The 18180-nt window shown below is 40.2% G+C and overlaps 1 protein-coding gene across 7 annotated transcripts in view; it reads left to right on the forward strand.

Annotated features, from left to right (window-relative positions):
• Nucleotides 1-18180, forward strand: part of VRK1 (vaccinia related kinase 1) — an 80510-nt gene that overhangs the window by 20604 nt on the left and 41726 nt on the right. For 3 of the 7 annotated variants that reach the window (XM_018066423.1, XM_018066427.1, XM_018066426.1), the window contains 2 exons: nt 12876-13040; nt 17618-17673. In XM_018066423.1, coding sequence (XP_017921912.1) covers nt 12876-13040; nt 17618-17673 — 221 coding nt within the window. Of the gene's footprint in view, nt 1-5667; nt 5783-9689; nt 10042-12875; nt 13041-17617; nt 17674-18180 lie in introns of those variants that run through there. The other 4 variants (XM_018066425.1, XM_018066424.1, XM_018066422.1 and 1 more) reach the window with 3 other exon arrangements.

The raw sequence follows: 18180 nt of genomic DNA on the forward strand, positions 1-18180 counted from the left end.
ATGATTTAAAGTATATGGGAGGATGTGCATAGACTATATGCAAATATTGTGCCATTCTATGTAAGGGACTTGAGTGGATTTTGGTTTCTAAGGGGGTCGAGGAACCAATCTCCTGACGATACGGAGGGATGATGTATATAGACCAATGGTCCAGATTGCACTTCACAGCTGCCTGTGCAGGATTAAAACATAAGGCACTGCGACTCTTGTGAAATAGGTTTAGTGTTTCAGAGTTCTACCGATAATCATGTGTAGCCAGGATTTGAGAATTACTGTCTCCCACAATGGGTAGTTATGTAATCGAGTTTATACTTTTCTTTTGAACTTCCTGCCACTCAGTGAAAAGAGGGAAACAGGAGTTTCATAGCTCTTAATGGCTTCAAACTTCCATCACTGAAGAGGCACTTCTTTTCCCACCATGAAACTAATAAAGTTTGATCTTGTAGATATCTGCAACTGCTCACTTTCTTTAATAAATAGTTTTTATCAAAGAATTCAGAAACATTCTTTACCTGGCAAGCTTTTATTGATCCTTGTTTGAAGCTGATGGTCTAATATTCAATCCTAACTGTGTGATGGTGTTTCTGCATGAAGCTAAGTGCAGCTTCTTGAAGCCAAATGTTGCATTTTGTGTTTATATTTGTAGCCCCAGCACATTGCCCAGTGCATATACTGAGGTGTTCTATAAAGGCCTTTGGAATAAATGAGTTCAAACGTTTCATTTCCTGGTGAACTAATTTGCCACGAGATAGAGCTTAGACAGTCTAGAGTAAGAGATGATTAGCATGTTTCCTAGACCATCTGTCACTAATATTGATTGTTTCCACTTGGCACTGGATCCTTGTTTTTTTGGGAGTGGATAGCTTGTATAAAGTTAAAAAAAAAAGTTGGAAAAACCTCCTGTTATTCTGTATCCCTCTCTTTGGTGGCTTAAAATCAGTTTTTAAAAACTTGCCATTCCGACTAGTCAGGAAGCATGAAGGCAGGCGTTGGTTATTCCAGTGGCTACGCTGTCCTAGTAGCTGGTAGCGGTTTCTGCCTTGCCCCCTTTGCCCCCCAAGTCTGTTTGACGCCTCTACCAGAGTGGTCCTTTGAAAACCTCAGTCAGAGCATACTACTCCTCTGCTCCAAACATTGCCATGATTTCCCACCTCACTGAGGTTTAGAGTCGGTGTCCTCACAGTGGCCTGTGTCCTGGACGTGATGGCTGCACCTGGCCCTCTTCCGCGTCTGACGTCAGCCAGCGCACTCTCCGCCAGCTGCGCCAGCCTCCTTGCTGTGCTGGGCAGGCGCTGGCCCTTGGCCTCTGCTTGTGGCTCCCTCAGCATGAGATGCCTTTCGTCTCCGTCACCGCCTGGCCGGCCTCCCTTGCTTTCTTGTTGTTTAGTTGCTAAGTCGTCTCTGAGTCTTGGATGCCATGGACCATGGCCCGCCGGCCACCTCTGTCCACAGGATTCCCAGGCAAGAATACCAGAGTGGGTGCCGTTTCCTTCTCCAGGGGACCTTTCTGACCCAGGGATCGAACCCACATTTCCTGCATTGCAGGCAGATTCTTTACCACCAAGCCACCTGGGAGGCACCAGTCTTGGCTTGAATGTCACTTTCTTGTGCGGCTTTACCGATCACATTTCAGTTTCAGCCCCAGCTCCCCCACCCCATCCCTTATTCCTCCTTTATTATTTTTTCCGTCAGTACTTGTCATCATTGGACATAGCACATGTTTCAGATTTGAAAAAAAATTGTCTCCTCAAATAATGAGCTTATGCTCAGTGAGGGCAGGATTTTTGTCGGATTTGTTTACTGTTTTATTTCCATCTGCCAGAGCAGTTCTGGCACGGAGGTAAATATTTGGTGAGCAAATGAGTTAATGAAGCAGACACTACATATTGTAGTACAGAATTCTGTATGATTCAGTGTTATTTTTATTTTAAATTTTAAAGGAGGCATAGCATAGTAAAGTTTTGTATTTCCTGCCCCAAAGTTGCAGCCACGTAGTGTAAAAGCATTACCACGTGACTTATGTGTATGTTAAAGGGAGGGTAAGGTCTAGTCCTAGTCTGTGCTGTTGTAAATGAATTTTGATCCTTTATAAAACCAGTCCTACCTTGAGGTGACTTTAATGACAAAAGTACTTAAGGTTTTAGATTTATATCAAGTTCAGCTTTTAGATGGAATAAATTTTGAGGATGGGATAATTCACATTAGCCAGAAACATTTTAAAAATGTAAAAATTTTGGTGAGAAATTGGTCAGTGGGAGAATTCTTGACTTGAGTAATCAGAGTGTGATTTTCATCCTGACTGATTTGAAGGATTGTGAGTCAAGATGCAAGTATAATACCTGTTCCTAGTACCCTGTTTACCCTTTTGCTAAGGTCAGAAGCGTCTCTGCAGTGGCCCCTGGGGCTCCCCTTGATCTCTTGCTCCTGTGTTCCTTCTCTGACTTCTTTCCCCTCGCCCACTCCACACCAGCACCTGGCACCCTTGCTCTCTCTGCTTGCATGGCACACTCCTTACTTAGGGGCTTTGCACCGCTCAGCCCTCTGCCCAGATACTCATGGCCAGCTTTCCCACTTCCCTCCTGTCCTTGCTCGGATCGCCCCTTCTCAGGGGGCTGACAGTGACCTCTCTGTTGACACCACACGCCGCCCCCAGCCACCGTGCTCTCCCTGTCCTCTGTCGCCTGACATGCTCTTCTCTTTGAACATAGCCTGTACATCCTCTAAAATGTTAGATAGTCTTCCCATTCTGGTAGGTTTTATTCTCTTTCTTCTAGAATGTGTCAGAGGTAGGACCTTTGTCTGGTTCCTTGGAGAGCAGTGAAGAGCTAGAGGAGAACTAGAGCAGTGCCTGGTGAGTGGCAGGTGGTCAGTGGATGCTTGCTGAGTGCATGAATGAATGAATGAATGAATGAACAAACCATTCCTCTTCTTCCTAAGTTCACATCACTCACAGTTGACCTTTATTTACTGCTGTGATAACGGATAGATTTGTGTAATTAACATCTACAAGAACAGCGTTTGAAATAATACCGCTGGTCTCTGTACCTCCGTATTGTAACCTGGGTTAGAATTTCCGTCCTTATGAGGCTGCAGATTCTGCGTCATGTTTTTACCGCATTTTGTGTACCCACCCACCCGTGGACAGGCATCTCGGTTGCTTCCACATTTTGGTGGTTATGAATAGTGCTGCTTTGAGCACGGGTGTGCACATACTGCTTGAAGGCTATAAACTCTTGAGATCTGTTAGCTTAAGGAAGTCACATCAATCAGTTATGTTCTCTGCATATGCCTCCATCTTTTAAAGCTCTTAGCTTTATTTCCAGAGGTCTTAATTTTACTTAACAGCATGTTTTTCTTTTATGTAATTTATTCTTATAAATTTGTATTGTGGTGTAAGCTGTGGAAATATAGATGGTCTGCTTTTTTAGAGTGATGCAATCCTGGAAAAATATACATCAAAAAGTGGAACGAGTTCCTTGAAAGAATGAGCTGTTACTCACTGTTGTGTCTCCCAAATTATCTATGCTGTGAGGGCCGGAAGCAGTAGATTGAGAACCAGGAAAGTGTTTTGTTGAGAAAGCAAAAGCAAGAGAATGAAAGCAAAGTGCAAGAAAAGCAAGAGAAAGGGTGAACAGCAGTGTTGAGTGCTGCTGGGGAATGAGCAGAGTGAATGAGGTGATTCGAAGGGTACTTGGGTTTAGTGCCCTGAGCTAGAGTGGTCGAGTGGACTCATGATCCAGGTGGAGTGAGTTGTGGTGACTTGAGGCGAAAGGGTACATTAGTAAGAACAGGTAAGTTGAAGATGGTTGGTACTGATGATAGCAGAGGGGAATTAAAAAGTTTTTTTTTTTTTAATAGGCATGTCATGAGCATATTTAAGAGCTGATGGGAAGGCTCTAGTTGAGGGAGATGTTGAATGTTTGAGAGAAGGGTTAGTTAATAGTTTCAGTCAGGAAGTAGGAGGGCATGGGATACAGGTGAAGGAGCTGGTGTTGGAGGATAGGATGGAGGCAAAGTTGGACTTGAAGTGGATGCAGGTGGTTTGTAGGTTTGAGTCTTGGAAAGATAGAGAAACTCCCTTTGAAGTTTCTGGCTTTTTTCTCTAAATTAGGAGATGAGGTCCTCTGTTGAGAATTATGAGTTAGGGAGGAGAATTACAGTTTTGAGGAGACTAAATAGGGTTTGATATGGATTTCAATTGCTGGGCTTTTCAAAAGAGTGGCACTGTCCTCTCCATTTGGATGTATATTAAGCATAAAGTTAGATGTCAGGTACTTGAGGAAAAAATAACTTATTAACCTTTTTGCTGCATACTTTGACACATATATTGAATTCTTACCAAGTGCAGTGATTGTAAGACAGGTCTCGTAGTTAGGGAGCTCATAAACTTAGAGGAAACATTTATCAAATGCAATAAGCAGTAAGAACAGGACTTGAGAGGTCATGTCTGACTGCAGAAGAGCTAGATCTTTGTGTATGGAAAATATTTTCAGCAAGTGTATATGGGGAGTGGGGGTGAGAAAGTGCTCTCTGCTGCAAAGAGTAGAGCTAGCAATATGTTGGTACCACGTTAATGGCCTGGTGAATAGTCCAGGTTGTTCAAAATTATCCTTGAATCAGCGTGTCTCTGTGCAGTTTAAAAGCGTCAGAGAACTTATGACTTTAAAGAAAATTTCATAAAAATATATGATCCCCTCAGAGAAACTCAAGTACACACCTGTTTTAGGGAAAATGTATGGCTAGTCATCCGATATGTGACAAGCTTTATACAGCATTGTAATTTCCCAGTTTGGATATGATGAATTCAGAGCTCATTGAGTGTAAGCAGCATTATTGGATTCATTCAAGCTTTTTTTCCCTCTCTTCAACAGAGGATTAAAAAAAAAATTCCAAATTTGAATCCAGGACTTGGAAAATGCCGGTTGTCTAAATACAGTACCATATTGTGATAAATATAGCTCTTGAAATTTTAAGAATCTTTTCACAAAACTTTCTTTTAATATTCATAGCAGAACTTTTTTTGGAATGTTATCTGAAAAACAGAGGACCATTTTATTATCAGAGCTGACTATTAATTAGGGTATTGTTTCAAATATAAAAGTTGATCTGCCACTGAAATTCTATTTGAATATGTATAGTTCCAAGCTTGCTTTGTGTATTTAATAACTTTAGTACCATAATTACTCTGTTTACAATTAAGTTTTGGTGAATATGCTAATATGGAATATACCAGCAAATGATTTCAGTAAAGGGTGGTGTTGCTTTACATTTTCATGTGCTTTTTACTTGAATGTGAATTTCATTTAATGTCAATGGGAGAAGAAGTGGTCAGATTATGTAATGGTTAGTGGCAGTGAACTTTCTTTTCTTTGAAATCTCTCTCTTGGATTGGGCATCATAACTTGGATTTGCTTTGCTCCAGCTGGGCAGAAATTATGCAGAAAGATTTAATTTGGTGGAGGTTTGTTCCCTCTGGTTTATTCTTTTAATAGAAACCTTAATGTAGGTATTGGTTTCATTGTTAACAGAAACCTATAATATACTAAAGCAATTGTTTAATTCCAATGAATATTTTAAGTTCTTTACTGAGGCAAATGCTTATGGTCATGTTATTAGTTTTTGACCAGAGACTTCTGATTTTAAGTACTTCTCCTTTCTTCTTTTTAGAAATCCTCTTAAAAGGACAAGGAGATTGAGACACACAGACTTCATATTCTCTGAAGCTTGGAGCTGTCTTTTACTCTGAACCAGAGAATAAGAGGAGTGACCAAGTGGAGTACAGGTCAGACAGGGTGCAGGGGGTGCCAGGAGGGGGCTCCCTGAGGTCTGAGGCCTGATCAGGTCTGGATTGGAGGCAGAAGAGGGCCCAGGGACACTTGCTGGGTGAGAATGTTCCAGTGTGCTTGGTGCCCACGTGTGTGTGCACACACAGAGATTTGCCAGCCTTTGTGAACATTTATGCAGGTTATCAGTTTATTGCCTTTCAATTCCATAAGCATCTTTCTTCGCTCTGTTGATGATGCTTGAACTAGACCCTGTAAGCATTTTTCCTCTCCGGAACAATGTTAGGTTAGTCAGTAGAGGGTGAGGGAGGGACATTGCTAGGCAGAGTGGGGAAGGGGCTTCTCCTGCTCTTGCAGTGTGCTTGGTCCCCACCCTCCACCCCTTTTAAAGCGTGGATGAGCAAAGCATGCTTATCCTCCACGGCTTTGTTTAGCATCCCAGTAGCAGTTATCTTGTTTCCACCAGGACCCCAGCAGGTGGAGTCCTGTGTACAGCAGGCGCCCTCGAGGGCTCTGCCGCCCAGTGGGCTGTGCCCACAGCCCATCCAGTGAGGAGTTCCTTTCTGTCTTCTCTCCTTTGATCTTGTAGAGTGTACCTGCTCCCTGCCTCTGCTCTTCCTTAGAGTTCTCTTACCCCTTTTAATAGTCAATAGTACCTTTTAGAAATTAATAATTTTTTATTATAAGTTTTAAGTTACTTATGCATTTTAACTCCTGATTGGATCCTGACTGTTAATAACACTTAAGGTTTGTGTAATCAGCTGTTAATTTTACATAAATTTAAAAATAGAATGAAATAAGTCCTGTGTATAACTTGATTAATTTTAATGATGTGAACATACAATGTAGATATTACCCAGACTGGGGTATGGGACATGACCAGAGCCCCGGAAACCTTCTGACTCAGTGGTCCTGCTGTTTGACTTCTGTCATTGCGGCGTGGGCTTTGCAGGTGACGCTGGTGGTAAAGAACCTGCCTGCCAGTGCAGGAGGCTCGGGGGATGTGGCTTCGATCCCCGGATTGGGAAGATCTCCTGGAGAGGGAAATGGCAACCCGCTCCAGTATTCTTGCCTGGAGACTTCCATGGACAGAGAAGCCCGCTGGGTTCCAGTAGTCCATGGGGTCGAAAGAGTAGGACACGACTGAAGTGACTTAGTACATCACGGATTCATGAGACGAATCATGGAATGTGTCGTCTTGTGTCTGGCCTCCTGCTATCAACATACCATTTGGGTGGGTGATCTTCAGTCGCGAAGTCTCTGCGACTGAAGACCGACTCTGCGACCCCATGGGCTGTAGCACACCAGTCTCCTTTGTCTTCCACTGTCTCCCAGAGTTTGCTCAAATTCATGTCCGTTGAGTTGGTGATGCTGTCTAACCACCTCATCCTCTGCTGCCCCTTTCTCTTTTTACCTTCAAACTTTCCCAGGATTAGTCTTTTCCAGTGAGTTGGCTCTTTGCATCAGATGGCTAAAGTATTGGAAGCTTTAGCTTCAGTATCAGTCCTTCCAATGAATATTTAGGGTTGATTTCTTTTAGGATATGGGCTTTCCTGTAGCTCAGCTGGTAGAGAATCCACCTGCAATTCAGAAGACCCCAGTTCAATTCCTGGGTTGGGAAGATCCCCTGGAGAAGGAATAGGCTGTCCACTCCAGTGTTCTTGGGCTTCCCTGGTGGTTCAGATGGTAAAGAATCCTTCTGCAGAGTGGGAGACTTGGGTTCCATCCCTGGAGAAGGAAATGGCTACCCGCTCCAGTATTCTGACCTGGAGAATTCCATGGACAGAGGAGCCTGGCAGGCTACAGTCTATGGGGTCTCAAAAGGTTGGACACGACTGAATAACTTTCACTTTCCTTTAGGATTGACTGGTTTGACTTCCTTGCAGTTCAAGGGACTCTTCAAGAGTCTTCTCCAGCACCACAGTTCAAAGCATCGATTCTTCAGCACTCAGCCTTTTTTATGGTCCAGCTCTCACGTCCAGTTCTCACTGAGAAAACCAAAGCTTTGACTATACTGACTTTTGTTGGCAAAGTGATGTCTCCGGTGGTTCATCTATTTTATTTTATCTGTTTTCCTGTTGATGGACATGTGGGTTTCTAGTATTTGGCCATTCTGAGTAAAGCTGCTGTCATCCTTTAACGTGGGTTTGGTGGATGTGTATCCATCTCTCTTAGGTATGTGCACAGGAGAGGAATTGTTGGGTCGGGTCACAGCTCCTCACAACAGATTTTCAGTGTGGTTGAAACGTTGGCTCGTATGTGAGAACTCTGTTTGCTCTGCATCCTTACCAGTACTTGGTATTGTCAGGCTTCCACAGTGCTGCTGCTGCTGCTGCTAAGTTGCTTCAGTCGTGTCCGACTCTTTGCGACCCCATAGACGGCAGTCCACCAGGCTCCCCCGTCCCTGGGATTCTCCAGGCAAGAACACTGGAGTGGGTTTCCATTTCCTTTTCCAATGCATGAAAGTGAAAAGTGAAAGTGAAGTCGCTCAATCATGTCCTACTCTAGTGACCCCATGGACTGCAGCCTACCAGGCTCCTCCGTCCATGGGATTTTCCAGGCAAGAGTACTGGAGTGGGGTGCCATTGCCTTCTCCATCCACAGTGCAGATCTTCACAACTTTTTAGGGATAGATAATTTAAATGCTGTTTAAACTCTTTATATTGTGGTAAGAGAAGACAAACTTCTAAAGTCTTTTTATGAAGTGAGCATAACCAGCTGCATTTGTTTAAGTCTTTTGTTTGTCCTCACATTTTAAAAGATGGGTTGTTCCATATGTAACAGATAGCCGGGGAAATTTGCTCTATGACTCAGGGAACTCAGACTGGGGCTCTGTGACAACTTAGAGGGGTGGGATGGAAGGGAGGTTCAAGAAGGAGGGAACACACGTGTATCTGTGGCAGACTTGTGCTGATGTATGGCAGAGACCAACACAACATTGCAGAGCAGTTATCCTTCAATTAAAAGTAAATGTTTTAAAAAGGTTGTTGACCAGATGCTTATTTATTAATCGACTGTCATTGTCGCCCTCTCACACCCAGCAGAAGCCAGCTCTGAGCACTGGCGTGGCTGTTGTTTGTCTGTGGCCCATCTAAGATTGTAGGACTGCCCGGAGGGGGACCACCGTATCTTTTTCCACAAAAAGGCACCAGAGGAAAGGAGTTTCAGTGAAGATTATTCTAAAGAAAATTGTATGTTGTAGTGGCCCCTTTCTGTCAGAGCAGCAGAGTATATTTCAGTGACTTCTTCACATTCACGTGGAGTAGATAGAGGTATGAGGGAAGTTCTAACCCAGGGATGAGGTTAGTTTAAATACTAACTAGTAACCAACCTTCCATTCCATTCCATTCCAAAGAAACTGGTGATACAGAGGACCTACGTCATGCACTTTATATGAACTGTTTTCTATAGTTAGTTTACTTGGGGTTTTTTTTTGATATATATGGTGGTGGTTTAGTTGCTAAGTTGTGTCAGACTCTTGAGACCCCAAGGACTGTAGCTCACCAGGCTCCCCTGTCCATGGGATTCTCCAGGCGAGAACACTGGAGTGAGCTTCTCCAATACTTGTGCAGCTCCCTGATGTGTATGGATGACCGACTAAAAGGGAAAAACTGGATTCCCACCTCATATCTTAGACCAGTATAAGTGTAGACAGACAAAAAAATTAGCAAAGAATTTTATGAAACCATAAGATATCTAAAGGAAAACATGGGAGATGTTTGAAAAAAAGTAATTTTACTGGGAGAGGTCTTTCTAAGGATGACATAAAACTCCAGAACTGAAAATAAACAATGTCAAAAGACAAATAAATTGGGACGATTAGCTGCAATGCCAAGAGCTAATTTCTTTAATACGTATAGAATGTATAAGGAGTGCCTGTGAATGAAAAAGCAGAAGGCCACCAGTAGTTCACAGGAAATGAAGTACAGGTTTTACTTGGGAATCTTATTTTTTCTTTCTTTCTTTTTTTTTTTTTTGTGTGTATGTGTGTGTGATTGGACCAAGCTCATGGAGTATGAAAGACTTGCAATTTTGATCTCTTGGTGATTGTTAATTACAGGAACAGTCTTTTTTTAAAGTTTAAAAACCATAAAATATGTCACAATTCAGAAAACCTTATTATGCACATACAGACATAAGGAATCAGAGGGAACTTTTGTCATGACCACCACTTGTGTCAAGAAAAATGTGCCCACCGCGGGCCCCATCCAAATCCCGACTTTCTTACGCTTCCCCAGAGTCACCTCCAGCTTTTATGGTAATTGCTTTCTTCTCTTTGTAGTTTTATCATTCAGGTGTGTATCCCTCAACACTGTGGTTTAGATTTGCCAGATTTTGTTAGATATGTTTTAAAGTGTTTTAAAGCTAGTTTTCCTCTCCCCCATCTCTTTTTCCCTCCTGTATCTGTTGAAAAAGTGGGAACATATGCACCATAAGGGTTTCCTTCCCACAGTTAGAATTCTGCTGACCGCATTCCTGTGTCATAGTTTATCATATTGTTCTGGTCCCTTCATATCCTGTGACTTGATAGGCTGAATCAGATTCAGGGTCTGTTTATTTTTTGTTTCTTTTTTGGCAGGATTTTTTCATGGCTAGTGGCGTGTTCTTTTATCAGGAGGCATGTACTGTCTGAATAGTTCTCTCCTTGTGATGTTAGTGTCTGTCAGTGCTCCATGCCTGGATCCGTAATTCATTAGGAGGTGGAAGTGGTGTTAAGTTAAAACCATTCTTACTCACTTATTAGCTGAAATGTTTCTGTGTAAGGAGAAGTTTCTCTTCATCTTCTATTGGGTTACCTGGTGGTACAATTCATATACGAAAGGAAGGAAGGATGCTTGATTGTTTCCCTTTATTCACTCGTTTTCAAAATTGAGTGGTTTCTTGCTATCCTCTGGAGGTGACCACTTAAGTTTTCTTACTGTTACAAACTCTTCGACTTACACATTTTGTGTGTTTTAATCCATTATGGTTATTATCTTTACTGACTCAAATTGGCTCATCTTTGGTTAGTGGTAGCATCTTCCAGGTTGACTCCTTAGACATATTTGACATAACTGTAGTAGTTTTTGATAGCATCCTTGACATCTAGAAATGACGAGATCTTCCAAGATTATCTTGTACATTTCTAGCTCCACACCTGAAATCAGTAATTTGTTCAAGGCACCGTTTTAACAGGAAATAGTATTTCAAGAATACAGTTTGTACACTAGGAATGCTCTTTATTTGCTACTGTGTTGTTTCTTTTTCTAAGCTTCTTTATTTATGAATGGGGCTTGGGAGTACCAAGGTATATGTCTCTGTGTGTTTATATATATATTCTTTCTGTAAAAGAGAAAATACCTTTTGAATTAAAAACAATACTTCGAAATATAATCCTGCCTCTTCTTTCATCTGCATCCTCTTCCATATTTGAATCCTGTTTTTTTAAGGACACAGCATTGGTAGAATTAAAACATCACATAATTATTCATTTGCATTATTCCATGTCTGCCTACAGTATCCTTAGTTAACAAAACCAAGGATCACCACAGTATGAGCGAAAGTTGATTTTTTTTCAGCTTGTTTTCCCTTTTTTTGCAGTTGTGCTATGTCTGCGTTGTCAGAACATATACCTATTATATAGTCTATCATCTCCTTTATAACCCTTGTTGAGACTCAGTTCTGCAAATAATTATCTATTTACTGCTCACTGTCAGTTCTTACAGTGACGTTTCTTTAGTCATTTGGGATATCTGAGGCTTGTTTTCTCGTGGATTCTTACTCCTTTCCCCCATTTCTATGTTGATAACACTTTGAAGTCTTTAGACTTGAAATTTAATTGAGTATAGATTCTTTGGTTCGTATTTTCATTCCTTGAGTCTTAAATATGTTACTTCCCTTTTTTCCTGGCATAAAGTGTTGCTGTCATTGTGATGACAATATGATTTTACTTTCCTTACAGAGTATCTTCTTTTTGGCCTGGAAGCACAAAGAATATTTTCTTCTACTGTTAATTTCAGTAATTTTACCAGACTAGGCTGTGTCTTAGAGCTGGTCATCCTGGGTTGATTAGTATGTAGGTGTGATCTTTCATTTTGTAGTTTCATTTTTTTTTTTTTTAAGTTCAGGAATCTTCTCTAATTAAATCATTTAAACTGTCTTGAATGCTATAAGGAAATTAATAGGCTATCACTCTGGTGGTTTGATAAAGTTGGATAAAATTTAGAAGGCATTCCTTTTAGTATTTGGTAGTACTGTGTGTTTTAGTTATTATACTCAGTCTATTTAACTGTAGTTGTCAAAATCACCTCTTTTTGATGTTTTGAATGTGGGCTGTTAACGGCTGCACTGAAATGCCATTCAGGAAACTTTTAATGATTACAAACACATTAAGAGAATTAATTAATATGATATTAATTGACACATTTATTTTGAAAACTTAGGATATAGACAATGAAGATATATATCAGTACTCTGTCAGGAAAAGTTAAATTTAAAAATTCCCAGTAAATTAATAAAGAGCATTTGCATAAATGGAGTTTGTGTAGGTAGAATTGATAGTGGGTAGATACTTGCTTAAATTTTCTAGTCTAATGTGATGTGTATGTATTTAGAATATCTAGGCTCAAAACCAAACTACTTACATAAATTGTCAAGTCTTAACAGACATCGTTTATCTAAATAGCCATTTCAGATGTTACAGACTACCTTACAGTTTTTATCTATCTCTTTTCTTTCTTTACTGTATCTATAATATAGTTTTAAGGAACTATAGATCCTAAAAACTGTTTGTTTTAAATATTTTTCAATTAGTAGATTAAAATAGGTTTTTCTTAGAGTTTGAAATTACACACCACCCCCATACACTGTTAGCATTAAATAGCATTTTTAGTCATTGATGATTTTATACCACTGGAACTTGAAATATTTTCTAACAAGTAATTGCATGGATCATGTTACTTATTGCTTCCTCTTCCAAGTTAAGAGATAAACAGAATTCAGCACTTATGAGTCCTTTATTTAAACTTCGGAGTAAGTAGGAATTTGAATAGCATCTTTGCCTAGAAAGCTTTCCTCAGTGAAAACATTTTTGAGTGTTGCTTTGTTTTATAGTGAAAATGCCTCGTGTAAAAGCGGCTCAGGCTGGAAGACAGGGCCCTGCAAAGAGACGTCTTGCAGAACATTTTGCAGCCGGGGAGATAATCACTGATATGACCAAAAAGGAATGGAAACTGGGGTCTCCCATTGGCCAAGGTGGCTTTGGTTGTATATATCTTGGTAAGTATTCCACTACTTCTGATTGTCAGTCCAAAGATTTACAAGTTTGTTTTCAAAATACTTTCTTAATTGCAGACTTTTACAAGATGCTCCTAATAGCCTACGTCAACATAATATTATTAGGCAAAAATACCTCTTTGATGTGGGAGTGGAGAAGACGGTTGATGTAATCACAGCAGAAATAGAGGATAAAACATCTCTAGGGTTGCCACCAGTGAGCATAGGCTTCATATTTCTTAGATATTCTGTATGCTGTTAATCTCCTTTGAGACCCAAAGACAGCCATATCTTTCTTTCCCCACCTCCACCCAGTTAGGATACATTCCCTTTGTTTTAGTGTAATTTGGAGATTTTTCATATCTTTAATAGGCATGGATATTTTTTCTTTCTATGCAAACTTAATAGTCATCATGGTGGAATTTAAGAGAATGACCTAGAAATTGCATGTTAAGTCTGAAATGTGCTATTTAATTAGCATATTATTTAAATTTTAGGGGACCCATTGTGGAACCCTGAGATACTGTAAGTTTGTTTATTTGAAAAACATTTTACCTGATTGCTTCTAAAGCTGTGTCTCTCAGAATATTAGTATTGATACAGTGCATTTAATGATTGCTTTTGATATTTCTCTCTGACTTTTCTATTGTATATTCTTACTCCTCTAATCTTTATTTAATTATTAAATTTCTGTATGAGGTTTATAAAATTTTCTTTTTAAAAACTTTCCTTTTCTTTCAAGCAACATCTTCCTCACAATGCTACTATTAATACTAGGTTAGCATCGTATGAAAACTTGTTAGAAGTGTGCTCTCTTGAGTCCCACCCCAGACCCACGAATCAGCAGCTATAGGGAGAAGGTATATCCCTGTGACTGGGAAGCCCTGCAGTGGTGCAGGTAGATGCCTGGAAAGTTTGAGAACCACCGACATAGGTGGAAGAGCAACTGCTCTTAGTCAGGAGGGGTCTAACTCAACCAGGACCAATGAGTTGTAGTTGGTTAGCTGCAGTCTCTAGAGGTATGTTCATGAAGCATAGTTTGAAAACCAGCACTTTACTGTATTTTATAAATGCTGTGTCTCTAGATCAGTGGCACCTGTCTTAGGGGAAATAAATTGTTTCTTTAGTTTTATTAAGAACCAAACCCATCCCAGGGACCTAGACTATCTGACTTAAACTGAAAGCCTTCATAAGTCATGAAAGGTTAGTAGCTACACTAGCCAGGTCTATATTTGTGACCTTGTAATTTAGAGATGGCAATTCTGTAAGCTTGCTCTACTACAGAATGTGTATACTGAAGACTTCCTATACTAGGAATGGGAGCTTGTCTTAAAGCAAGTAAATTCTTCATTTTCTGTTAGTTAAGCTGCTTTTGTAACCTTTGGCAAATTTGCAGCTTGCTTTCCCTGTGTGCTGGCCGTTTTATCTGTATTGGTATTTCTCATCAGAAAGTGCCATCTAACAGTATTTTTAATATTCAGTGGTTTGACAGATTTCTGTAATAAAGCTTTCACTTTTTAAAAACTAGATTGATCTGGAAAAGGAGTTTTCTTCAGTATTGCAGCCTCCACTTTCTCTCTCTCTGCCCACTGACACTAGAACAGCCATTTTCAAGATGATCAGCAGTTTCTGCTGACTGATGGTTTTCTGCTAAAAGATTGCCTTTTTGTCTAGCTACTTCCTGCAGCATTTGACATGGGTTGCCTCTCCTCATGAACGTTGCTTCCATCATCTTTCATAATACACGCCTTCACCAGTGGGTTTCCTCCTGCCTCTTGATGTGCTCGGTCATCTTTGTAGGTACCTCTGTATTCTCAGCTCGCTTTTCTTTCTGGGTAGTCTCTCTCAGAGTGATCTCATTGAGTCTCTTGGCTTCCGTTGTCTCTTTTTTGTTGATTTCCATCTTTTATTAGTAGCCAAGGCCTTTCTTGGTCCCTTGAGTCCAAGCCCATAGTCAGTGACCTACAAGGGATCTCTGTTTGGGTGACCCACAGGCATGTCTAAAATTTATATCATCCTCTTCCATCTTGTGATTCTGTCAGGATCAGAAGAAGATGATCTGATTGAATGACACCCCTCAAGCCAGATACTGGAAAACATTCTCAAGTGTTATTACACTAATATTCCTGGTATTTCATCTGGTGCTGTTGCTTCAGCTGTGAGACTTCTCAGATACATTCATTTCTCTCTCTCTTTTGCTGGTCCTGCAGCATTTGCTGGTCCTGCAGGTCATTGTCATGTCTTGTCTGGATTCTCGGTATAGCAGTGACTTTTCTCTGCTCAGCCCCGCCCTCTTACGTCCTGCTGTTCACATTGTGGCTTGAGTGACCTACTCTGTTTAGTTTATGCTTCTCCGATGGCTCCCCTAGGGACCTTAGGATGCAGTACCAGACTTTGAGAATGGCGTCCCAGACCTTCTGCGCAGTCTGGTCCCTATGGAACTTTTTTCCTCATCCCTTTTATTTTCTCAGAATCTGTCTTTGACTCTCATGCTGTCCTTTGCCTCTTGATCTTTGTATGTGATGTTTCTTTTGCTTTATTTTTCCAAAGCTGAACTTAGGGCAGGTGGTATCTGATTATAATGCTCCTCTGTTAACCCTTTCATAGTATGTTTCACGCTGCACTGAGATTACTTTTGTTTTCCAGAATAAATATGTCCTCCTTGGCAGTGAAACAACTCTTCTTGTTTCATAGTATCTGGCGTTTTTTTTCAGTATTTGTTGTTTGAATGAATTATCGAATTTCCCTTTCCCCCTTTCCTCATTTGAATTGTGCAGTATTTGGGGGATACTATCCTCATTTCAACACTTGTGCATTAAATGCTTATTTTAAAAAATTTAACTTTGGTCTGTTATTAATCCAGTGTCTGGGTGATGTAGTCACCACAGCAGGACTGTTCCTTAAGGAGCTCAGACTTACTGTTTTGCCCATTTGGCTGTTTTTATGACTTGGTGGTCCTTCTGTCGTCTGTCTATACTCATTCCCTAGGGGCCCTTCCAGTTTCATGACTTTGAATGAATAGCATTTCTGTGTTGATGACTCTCAAATTTCTTTATCCAACTTGGACCACTCTTCTGAACTCAAGACTTGTACGTCAGCTGCCTGTTTAACACCTGAACTTGGATGTTTAATAAGCATCTCAAACTTAAGACACCCCAAAACACCAGCTCCTCCTGCAGTTTTCTGTCATAGCAAGTAGCAACTTCCTCTTTCCGGTTGCTCAGGCCAAAAACCTGGAGTCATCCTGACCCCTCCCCCCCACCCCGCCTTACCCTCTGTATCTAATTCATCAGCAAATCTTGTTGGCTCTTCTTTAAAAATATGTCCACAGTCCGACCACTTATTACCACCTTGTGTGCTGCCGCTCTGGTTCACGCTGCCACCATTCCTCACCCAGAGTATTCTAATAGCCTAGCTTAACTCTGCTCTGCTCTTACTGTCCACCCTCCATTCTTCACAGAGCCACTCGCAGAATTCTTTAGAAAATCAGTCTGAGCTTACCATTTCTCTTCTCCATTTTCCAGTGGCTCGCCATCGCATTCATAGCCACAGCGTTAGGTCGCCTGTCTTTGTATTTGTTCTCTGCTGCTTTTCTGATCTGTGCCCTGTTACTTTGCACCTCACTTGTTCCTCTCCGGGCACATGTAGGCCTTTGCGCTGGACTGCCTGGAATGTTCTCCCAGATTATTTCCATGGCTCCATCCTTCACTGTCTCCAGACCACTGATCCAGTGACACCCTATCACTGAGGTTCCTCTTACTAATTTGCAGCTCTCTACCTTCCTTTCCTGCTTTTCTTTCTCTTGCGCTTACTGCCATCAAATATACTTTATATTTTAATCGTTGTCTGTGTCCAACTACTGAAATGTTAGCATCATAAAAGTAGAGATTGTTTGCTCCTATTCATTGCTAAATCAATTTCTTAGAAACTGGCATGTAATAGCTATCTGGTAAAAAATATGTGTTTAATGAGTGTGGGAAACCTTATTTTCCTAATTCAGCATTTCAGGGCAACTATGCTTCTTATTTGCACAAAATAATACTGACAGCCACATTAAAATTATTCTGGATGGCCTTTCAAAGGTCTAGTGCCAATATCCTGAACCATTGATCTATCTTTATCCCAAACGAGTGCTTTTTAGAACTTTAGCTCCCTCTCTTCTTACCTTCCTACCTAATGCTACTTCTTAAAAGGATTCCCTAGTTTGTTAAATTTAAGAAATTGTATCAGTTATCATCCTCTTGGGAATTTAGAGCATATGTTAGCATATCAAAGATCATGAGTACTTTTGAATTAAAGAAATCTTTAACTCAGTTTTCCATACTTAATTGATGATCACATTGAAAATAGCAGCAATTGTAAGATGACTTCCAATTTCAGACATGTTAAATTGTGGGAAAAAAGTCTTAAAATTGATGAAATATGCAGTAATGATATCCTGAGACACATATTTGGGAACTGAAATTTATTCTACCAAGAGGTTATAGATATACAGATCTACATATTAATAAGGGGTTAGTAATAGGCTGTAATAGTGCTACTTCTTGTTCTGATATTATATATGTCACTTTTTCAAACAGCTGATACGAATTCTTCAAAATCCGTGGGCAGCGATGCACCCTGTGTTGTAAAAGTGGTAAGGAAATGTTTCTAGCTGATTTTTTTCTTTTCTGTTGATTTAGTTGTAGTATATATTTTGTAAAGCATTCTTTTTAATAACTAGAATTAATTAAACCATAAGGTACTGCATTTTTAATAATGTTTCATAATTATTAAATGAGACAAAACGTAGTTTTATAGTTTTAAATAATTTGAATTCAAAAATTCTCTCCCCTCTTTTGAGTTAGAGTGACACTAGTATTTGTGGAAACAATGAATGAAAGGCTGGAGGTTTGCAGGTGTGGAATAAAAATGTTTAGCTCATTCTTTTTATTTCAGCTGTATTTATAATAGATGAGATGCTTTTTTTATATCCTACAAGATTATACTACTTTCATGAACTTTATTGTATTTTGTCATGCATTTGCTTCTGAACTTACACTTGGTCAGTTTTCTTTTTATTTCCCATTATCTTTCCCTTCCCCTTTCATTTTAGTAAATACAGTTATTTATTTGTGGTCACTTTGAAACTTCTTTTTGCTAC

The sequence above is a fragment of the Capra hircus genome, chromosome 21 (assembly GCF_001704415.2).
Source record: "Capra hircus breed San Clemente chromosome 21, ASM170441v1, whole genome shotgun sequence".
NCBI classification, from domain to species: domain Eukaryota; kingdom Metazoa; phylum Chordata; class Mammalia; order Artiodactyla; family Bovidae; genus Capra; species Capra hircus.